At 37.9% G+C, this 10,299-nt stretch overlaps 1 protein-coding gene across 1 annotated transcript in view; it reads right to left on the bottom strand.

Moving 5' to 3' along the window:
- Nucleotides 1-373: 373 nt before the first annotated feature.
- Nucleotides 374-10,299, bottom strand: part of LOC139950062 (uncharacterized) — a 32,222-nt gene continuing 22,296 nt past the window's right edge. Inside the window, exons 11-16 of the mRNA XM_071948695.1 lie at nt 9,162-9,353; nt 7,764-7,823; nt 6,072-6,197; nt 5,595-5,723; nt 4,608-4,680; nt 374-3,245 (exon numbers count right to left, since the gene is read on the bottom strand). Coding sequence (XP_071804796.1) covers nt 3,139-3,245; nt 4,608-4,680; nt 5,595-5,723; nt 6,072-6,197; nt 7,764-7,823; nt 9,162-9,353 — 687 coding nt within the window. The 3' untranslated portion in view covers nt 374-3,138. The remainder of the gene's footprint in view (nt 3,246-4,607; nt 4,681-5,594; nt 5,724-6,071; nt 6,198-7,763; nt 7,824-9,161; nt 9,354-10,299) is intronic.

The raw sequence follows: 10,299 nt of genomic DNA, 5'->3' as shown, positions 1-10,299 counted from the left end.
ATTTACATGCACAACGGTCGGGGCGCGGGTTATAATAATTATCGCGGGATTCGGATTACGGCGGTATCAGATTTAGTTCTTTTTTATCACCGAGTAAAAACAATCTATTAAAAAAAATATTTAAAAAAATATCGGTGGAAATATTTCTGAAAAAGGAGCGGCTTTCTTTTCCCGACTGAACGAATTATTGATGGCAATGTCTAGCAACTGAGAAATTGCTATTTATCATGACAAAGTTTCATTCACATTAATTTTGGTTTTGTTCTTGAACAATTTCCAAATCACAAAAAGGTAATAATATTATTAGATGTTGTATGTCTACTTCCCAAAAGAGAGGGTGAAAAAAATAATAAGTATTTTTTCATAAAGAAAACAATGTTAACCGATTTTTATTACATTCTAGATAGGCACACTGGGAGTAGGGACAGAGAACTGTGTGTCCATAAATAAGAGAGCAATACACATTGTCTCACTGAGGAAATAAATTTTATTTTCTGTGCCTTAGTATTCAATTCAAGCAAGCATGGCAGTATTTAAATGATGTATTTCAGTTCTCGAAAATCAGAAGATGAAATTCTTAGCTGCAGTTTCAATAATTGGCTTAGGTTGGTACTTACTACAATCTATACATAATCAATAATTTATCGGTAGGCCTACCACATGAAAAAAATATATTTGGATAGCTAACTCTCACCCTACATAAAAAAAAATATAAATAATACAAACATAAAATACAAAAATATATCCATGTTAAAACTTAAACTTTTGCTTCATGGAAAAACCCTTTAAAAATGCAAAACCACAGTCACAATGTTTCAACTATTACCAACTCATATTGTCTTAGTTGGTAAATTAATTTAAAATAATATTAACTTCAGACGGGTTGGATCAAAAGGGGGGGTTGGATCAAAAGGGGTGGTTGGGTCAAAAGGGGTGGGTGGGGCAGAATGTGTTAGAACAAGGAAACAGCTACCATTATGGTATCAAGTTCAGACAAGGTGAGCGTAGAGGCGGGTTGGGGTGGGAGTGGGTGGTTCGCAGATGTGCACACAACCTACTACTGTTTGGAATAAAAGTAACAGTTAAGTGTGATCAATTTTATCTCAACTATGTGTATGTGACCTTTTGTAGCCATAAAATAGGGAATAACCTAACCATTCCTTTTTGACCCTGGTTCTAACCCTACTTTGGACTGCAGCATATTCCAAGTGGGTTTTGGGTTTGGATTGAATTTTTTCCCTGTTACGAGTTTTCTCTCCCACATGTTTTCTCCACAAATATCTGGCACATTCTTACGGCTTAGTACAGTGTAAGGCAATAATAAACAATTTGATGCTCATTATGGGGCAGTATGTAGTCACCCTCCCCCTTCCGCCCCCAAGAAAAATAATTCTGGAAACATTTGGGGCCCTCTGCCCCCATAATCATTGAGGCATGCATACAAAAGTATTTCTAAGTTTCTAAGATACTTACGCCCCCGTAAACAGATAAAAATACTAATAACTCGATGCACAGGCCATAGATAAAAATGTGATAATTAAAATACATGACATTAGCTCCCAACTGGTTTTTCAAAATATATAAAGTTTGAATGCAAGATATCAACTATTAAAATTCTCTTTCAAGGTTTACTTTAAAGTCCAAAATTTAAAAAACGTTAGCGTCGGCAGGAATAGTGTCGCAACTTCGATGACCGATCGAGCTCAAATATTCACAGGTTTGTTATTTTATGCATATGTTGAAATACACCAACTGTGAAGGCTAGTCTTTGACAATTACCAATAGTGTCCACTTCCTTAAAGGCTAACTTTGACAAAAATGTTATCCAACCTAATATTAGAACACAAAAGTAGTTGGACTGATGTTTCAACCCTAGCAAAGTCTTCCCTGAATGCATAATGACAACACAACACATAAACAGGTATTGGTGTAACAAAAGCAGTCAAGTGAAGGAGATTTAACATAGATAAAAGCTGAGAAAATATAATTAGCTGTTGCAAACTGCTTACCAACCAAAAGGACAGCTGTGGCATAAATGCAAGAGATACTTATTGGCCTGATGTTTCAACACTAACAGAGTTTTCTCAAAGGCTAAATGAAATAAAAACTCATAGAAAAGGGATGCAGGGGATGGTCAAGAGGATGACAATTGGGAATAGGGGGAAGGGGGAAGACTGGTTTACCACGGGTTGGGCACACAAAAGGTAAAGTCACCAAGTAAGGCATGACTGTTAATATTTGTTGTGATGTTGTCACTACATAGGTTGCATTACTATCGGTTCTTTTGGTAGGTAAATGCAACAGCTAATTCTGTCTAACATAATAGGGCCTTTTTAGTCAAGCGACCAATTCTAATCAAACAAAAAACCTGCACATCCTACTACTATTTTAGAACATGAGCAATATCATAAAATAAATTTGTTAAAGATCTGCTTAAAATATTTTTTTTTTTTTAAATATATACCATCATCTTATAGTGTGCAATTCCATATAATGTAAAAGTACAAAAAGTACAAAAATATAAGATATATATATCAATGGCAGCAACATTAACACCAGGGGATAATTTCACAAAGAGCTGAATAAAAGTCTATAAAAGTGCTAACTCCCAAACTGGTGACCACCACTACTCTGCTTTAAATGGCAACTCATTTAATGAATATTGTGCATTTATAAACAAGGCATTATTAATAAAAAAACTGAGTACTGAGCAAGGGAAGTGTCGTCAAAAAGCTACATTATACCAATACCACTATACCAGGGAAAGTCTCATCACAAACCTCTAAAGTAAGACAAGAACTAAGCCCGAATACATGGAGCTTAGCACAAAATAATTATGCTCAACAGAATAAGGTTACTAGCCAAGCAACCATGACACAAGTACAATTTATGACTGGTTTCCTGCTCATTAATTCTGCTTAGGAGAACAATGTTAAGCAACATCCTCTGCTAAAGCAACTCTATGAATTTGGACCCTTGTGTACATGGTTTGCTAATGTTAAAAAAAACCGTTAGGAAAGGTATCTCCATCACAAAAAATAGATATATCTGTTGATCTGGATCAATACAATTCAAGGCAGGTGTCTTCAAGACTTACTTGGGCGTAGGCTGTTCCTGGAGTTGAGGTTGAAACTGCCCCTAGGGAAGAGGTTGAAACTGCTGCCCCTGGGGAAGAGGTTGAAACTGCCCCTGGGGCTGGTAGGTCTGGCCAGGCAAGACAACCTGGTTTGGGTAGGCCACAGTAGCTACAGATAAAACAACAGAAAGAAAAGGAAAACAAAACTCATTATGACAAAAGAGACTTCTTCTATGGCCCCTCTACTCAATGAACAGCACATACTAAAAAAAATAACAATGACGACTTTGATGAACATAAAAACTAGATAGGCATAGTTTGTGTACAGTATTGACGGCAAAAGGTATTTACAGCTGGGCCCACTTTCATGGCTCTGCTTGCCACCAAATTCTGCACTTTCCATCACCATTCTCCGCTTACATTCAAGCGCCAAATTAGTCTGCCCTAGCTGTGTTAGCGTAGAATGTCGTACACATGGGCAAAAGCCAAAATTCCTCGCTAACCCATGAACTACGCTTGACCTAAGCACAGAATTCCCTGCTTCGCAAGCGCTGATTCTTTGGTTACAGTAAGCAGAGCCATGAAATTGGGCCCAGATGTCTGCAATACTGTGTGTCTCAAAAAAACTATACACCTTTTTAAACGACTGCCGAATAAAAAGTAAATGATTCTGTAGGGAAAGGTTTATGTGTACGCAAAGCTTAGGGATTGAACTTTGACATGGCACCGATAACTGCGAAAATATTTTTTGATTGGGTGAGCACTGCTCACTTTTGTGAAGGGTATAGAATTAGCGTGCGCAGGAATTAGCCTTCCCTTTGTGAGAGGTAGTCCTTTGTAGCTTACAAGACGTCGGTTACTTCAGGTCAATGGGTAACCTGAAGAATAAATAGCCAACATCTTTGACATTCCTTCTTTCAACAACCCATATTTGAATAATCAATTTACTTAATTCCCGTCTGGTTATTAAGAAAAACAAATGAAATGTTCAACTCCTCTTACAATAACTGAAATGTGAGGGTGAATGTTTTTATTCAAAGTGACAGATGTGAACAAAAACAGTTTGTAACATGGAAATTGCAACATGTAGGGGGCCTACCATCACCCAATCCTGACTCCTATGAACACACCACTGAGAAAGTTAAAATACTAAAAGCAAAAAATGCAATTCCTGTTTACTCATGCATTAAACAAATGGTTTAATAAACCATAAAATAATTCAATCAGCAAACACAAACTGAGTGCAATTGATCATCATATCACCATCAAATTTGTAAGCTCACAAAAGGCTAATTCATGCGCAGCCTAATTTTCATACCCTCACATAAGTGACCAGTGCTCACCCAGGCATACATTATTTTTGCATTTTTTTGTGTCATATAAAAGTTGAGACCATAAGCTATCCATAAATCCAAACCGTTTCCCCCAGAATCGTATATTTTTCATTCTGCAGCCATTTCAAAAGTGTATAGTCTTTTTTGAGACACCCTGTAGATGGATTTGAGTGTAAACTTCATGCATGGACACTTACCACCAGAGTTGATGTACACACCCTGTGGGGGAGCTCCAACCACCATTTGTTGTGGGTAGGTTTGGTAAGTCACCTGTTACAAGGAATTAACAAAACATATCATCTATACCAAACGATAACAATAAGTCAAGACGAACATTCACAATGTTAATTAGAATGTGGGTCCTTCCATTTAGAAAGTATAGGTTATATCTGGAAACCAAACTCTTATAAAGTTTACAGAGGCTCTATAATCCAGGCCAAAGTTAAAAATTAATTATTTGTTCGCATAGAATCTAGCTATATGTCAATGCACTAAGCATTCTGCTCAGGGGTGATGGGGCCAACCATATCTCCACGAAATCACATAATGCTGGGTACGTACAGGACTTGTGTAAGCACAGAAAGTCCTTCAGGGCCAAAAAGTGTAGTTTGAAATTCTTGCTGGAATCCTGCTGGAAGCCCAGCGAGGATCCATTAGGAATCCCGCCGGGAATCATGGCAAAGTATTTTATAGGGATATCATAGCAGACAATGACAATAAGTTCTTCAGTAGCGACCTTCACAATTGTCTGGACTATAATTGTTATATAGCGCATCCGCATCAGTGCGCTTTACATTAGTGCCCTGGTCATAGTGCCCTGGTCATAGGGCCAATAACATCCCTGTAATGTTTCTCAGCTCCCTTGTGAGTATATATACAGCCCTGAGCTGCCTGATGGAAGGCGCTTGTGACTTTTCATACACAATATCAACCCCTACCCTCGCAGGTACCCATTTATACCATTTATAACCCTGGGTGAAGAGAAGCAATTATAGTAAAGTGTCTTGCTCAAGGACACAAGTGTCATGACCGGGATTCAGACCCACACTATGGTGAATCAGCACAAGAACTTGAATTTGATGCTCTTAACTACTCGGCCACGACACTCTACATTTCCAAAGTCGCTGTTGACCGATCGCCTCGACTTTGACACTAGTCACATATAGGCATGTGTAAAATCTTACCACGGTCTGAGGAGCGGAGTTGCTATTATATTGGAGGCCACAACAAGTTAAACTGGCTCCCACAATAGAGATGACAAACTCTGCAATGGCTATCACCAGGAGGCACCCATCAATTCCAAGCTGTGCACCCTAAAATGACAACATCATTTTATTACTTCAAAACATCAGATCAAAAGTACTTTGTCTAGCATTCAATCACCTCGAGTTGAGTGCCTAAACATAACTGGGCAACAGAGGGCGCCATTACTTTGCTGGATATTCTACCCATATGAGATTGCCCATATTTCCCCCATGATGGGCCCTTACATATTATGTCCATATAGGATTGGCCAAATTTACCGCCAACGGGCCATAAAATTGGCCTGCGGATCCTTCCTATAACATTTCTTTGAGCCTGGCACAAAAATGTGGGGCCCCCCCCCCCTTCCCATAAAAAAAATAATTAATCCGTGCAGGCCAAGAGTAGCTTTAACTTACCGATGATGAGCAGGAATAGTAATAACAGGATATATATCTGTCATACGGTATAGCATATCCAGCAACAAACGCAACACCAAAGGCTGCCAGAGTGCTTAAGATGGACATCACCATGTACCCAATGATCTGAAGAATAATAACTATCATGTTTAATACTAAGTTCGTTTACAATGATCATAATAACACTGGGCACTTATATATAGCACTTCAATTAAAGAAAAGTTAAAGACAGTGGACACTAATGGTAATTGTCAAAGACCAGTCTTCTCACTTAGTGTGTATATACATATGCATAAAATAACAAACCTGTGAAAATTTGAGCTTGATTGGTCGTCAGAGTTGCGAGATAACTCTGAAAAAAAAAAACACCCTTGTCACGCGAGGTTGTGTGCTTTAAGATGCTTGATTTCGAGACCTCAAATTCTAAACTTGAGGTTTCAAAATCAAATTCGTGGAAAATTACTTCTTTCTCAAAAACTATGTCACTCCAGAGGGAGCCGTTTCCCACAATGTTTTATACTTTCAATCTCTCCCCAATACTTGTTACCAAGTAAGGTTTTATGCTAAAAACTATTTTGAGTAATTACCAATAGTGTCCACTGCCTTGATAATAAACCGGTGAGTTTTCAGCAGATGTTTGAAAATGTTTGGAGCAGTTCTGATGTTGTCGGAAAGTTGTTCCAGAGAAGAGGGTGAAGAATATGAGAATAGCCATATGACTTTAATTCATTCATTCATTTGTTTTTTATTCCAACTTGGAACACACCCCTTAACCCCGGGGAGGGTTACAACAACATTTTTAAACCTGAATTATTTCAATATACGTTGGTAGGAGAAAAAAAAGTCCACAGAGGTAATCAGACATTATGTTTTACTTTTAAGTTCATAAATAAAAAGACGAATTTGGCAACACAATTAATAATAGATTCATCTGAAGAACTCATAAGAAATTCAAATTTTTCACTGTTAGTAAACAGCTGAAAATGTGCATTATTTCCACTCACAAAGTTTAATAGTGTGAGTCATGTATGGGATTATAGTTGAGAGGTAGAGCTGGAACGGAGGGTACAATGAGGTACATGTACATATGGATGAAGGAACTGTTTAGGTGCGGATTGGTGGAGAGACTTTTATGTCAGTAGGATGAGTTTGAATTCAATGGGTTCGGAGACGGGTAACCAAAAACGTAAACTGGGGTGATATGCATAATTTCAAGAGACATTTACATAAAAAGTTGATAATAATAATAGTAATAATAATAATATAATATCAAAGTCTTATATAGCGCACGTACCTACCAAACAAGGTACTCAAGGCGCACTCTTAGCACTTACATAAGGTGCTACGGGGCATTAAGCAGCCACAACCAGAAACACTGGGGCGAACCCCTTTTCTTTTCGATAAGTGCACTGGGTTCTTTTACATGCGTTACACAACAAATGGGACCAACATGCATTAGTCAAAATAGAGGTGAAAGCGGCAAATTTAAATTTATGCAAACTATGCATACTACCCTGCTTCCTTTCTACTCCTTTTTTGATATGATGTTTGGAAGGTTTTCACGAGACATTTGCAAACAAATATATATAAAAAATTGTACTTTAAGTGTGTGTTTAATCATCGAGCGCAAAAGAGTCAGACTACTTTTTCATTTGTGTTTACTCTACATGTACATGGAGCTGATATACTCACCAAACATGAGTTTTTTTTATGTCCACCTGCAATGCCCAAGATTCCGGCCACAAGGAAAAACTGTTGAATGATGAGAACATGTAGAAACAATCACTAAGAAATGAAACGTTTATCAGTAGTGTCACTTTAATGGGAGACTTATGGGACGCTTGGTGGCAGCAGACTTACCAGGTAAAATCCATTGTTCTCGGTAATGTGCGCGTGCTACGAACTACGTACACAATGGAAATTTACCTGATAAGTCTGCTGCCACCTAGTTTTCAAAAGTCCCCTATTGGGTATCTATGGCATGGCTTTAAATTTACACTGGACTGACAGAAAAATAAGCTTAAAGGCACTGAACACTATTTGTAAATTACTCAAAGTAATTATCATAACAACTTACTTAGTAACAAGCAATGGAGAGCTGTTGATATTATAAAACAGTGAGAAACAGCTCCCTCTGAAGTAACAAGTTGTAAAGAAAGAAGTAATTTTTCTCTAAAATATTTGAATTCAAGCATCTGAAAGTACAACAGTGTGTTTTTTTCTTCCATAAATATCTTGCAACTTCGATGACCAATTGAGTTCAAATTTTCAGAGGCTTGTTATGCATTGGGATACTCCTGGCAAGTAGATACACACATGGTGTTACCGCATACCAAATTTATATTGATACCTCACCATGCAATGCCTTAAATCCTATATATGTTGGGATACATTGAGTGAATAAACTTGTCTTTGACAGTTAGGTGTCAAGTGCCTTAAGCCACAAGCTTGCCACTTCCAGATTGCCACATCGACATCCTGCAAACTAGTATGAGAATGCATTTCTGCATGCAATCTACCTGCAGAATCTCGCAATGCTTGCATGGTCAGGATGCAAGCTTGTCCAAAAAACTTCTACATGAACTTGCAAGCGCTCTTGATGAGTACAATAAATGTTACACTTTGCATGAACTTGCAACCTATAACCACAAGCTTGTGAAAGCATATAAGCTTGCAGTAACCTTACACTTTTGCTTTGATGTTAACTCCAAATCTATGCATTTCGATTTTATCAACATTGGTTAACTTTAAAGGGACACTTTGCCTTGGACCTCGCAAGTTGGTCCATCAAGAACCCATGCAAAGATCCAAACAAATATGCCTTCAAATTGCATGGCTTTTCTTTTAATTTGCAAACTAACTCGATCGGCCATTTTGTAAAGTGAAAATTTGACGCAACAAATTGGTGCACCATGTTAGTTCTACTTTTAAAACATCTTTCTATTAACATTTCCAAAAAACCTGTTATAGATGTTTTCATGGACCAACTCGCCCGATCCAAGGCAGCAAATAGTCCCTATAAGTGCAATTTTCCGCCTAAAATGCAAGAACTTCAAACTACTCATATTTAGGCCTGTTGTATGTACTTACACATAAGCCACACCAGATCGGAGTGCCAATGTAGTATAGCCAAGATTTCGCAAAGATGGCGGCTATGCCGAACCCCACAGCCAAGATTGCCAAGATGGTTTGTAAGTAACCAGTAACCCGTATGCCCCTCCAGCACCAGTTACCTCGCTGGTTCCCGGCACCGACAGCATTTAATGCTGGTTGCAGTGTTACCTGATTATGAATTAGAAGATTAACTTGAGTGAAACTAATAATAATTAATAGACATAAGGTGTTTGTGAACATACAAATAAATAATGATAATAAATATTTAAAAACAGAAAACTTTCACAAAAGTTTTTAATGAACATGATGTACATAATACAGAGCAACATAGATGTCAAGAAGGCCAACTCTGAATAAACAATATTAAAAAGTAAATAATATATATGTATATTGACTGCATGTGTTACTGTCAATACCCAAACTTAACCTTTATCTGATACTGACTCTTTTACCAAAATACTCCAAGGTCAAAAAGTCAGTTCATCAAGCAAACTAAACCTCCATATCAAGAAACATGTCTTATAAAATAGTACAAACAGCGACGGCTACCCCTCATCTATCAAGGAGCAGCCATCGATTTCACCAAACTTTTCCTAACTTGGTAATAAACTTAGGACTTAGGACGAGTTAAATTTTGAATCTGAAGACGCTTGGACGCAATGAACCCATCCCAAGTTAGGGCGAGGTTAGGATGAGTTACTCGTCTCAACTCGAGATAGGATCAATCCTAGCGTTTCATGAAATCGGGTGCAGGACTCACAAGTTAGCAGAGAGGTTTCTAAGCGTACAGTCGAAAGCAGATACACATATGGATATTATAACCGTATCTGTTCACGTCAGCCGCGTGCCGTTGGATTTTGTTTCCCAAAGAGGGTGCTCGCATTCATCATGAGTGTTCTTCTGACAATCATGACCGATAGAAACCCTGTGTTTTATACACTGCATTTACTCACCATTTTGCTTGCAAATGACTCACAATTTTCTATCTATATCATGCACGATCCCAGTGAAAGCAATTCCCTGGAAAATGTTTTTTGATCTGGGACAAAACGACAACTAAAAGTCTGCAAAAGTCTGCAAAACAGTACAGAACCTTACAGAAATTATGAGGGGA

This window comes from Asterias amurensis, chromosome 17 (genome assembly GCF_032118995.1).
Source record: "Asterias amurensis chromosome 17, ASM3211899v1".
Lineage (NCBI taxonomy): Eukaryota > Metazoa > Echinodermata > Asteroidea > Forcipulatida > Asteriidae > Asterias > Asterias amurensis.
The sequence above is the reverse complement of the archived record's forward strand: the minus strand, read 5'-3'. Positions and strand labels throughout refer to the sequence as shown.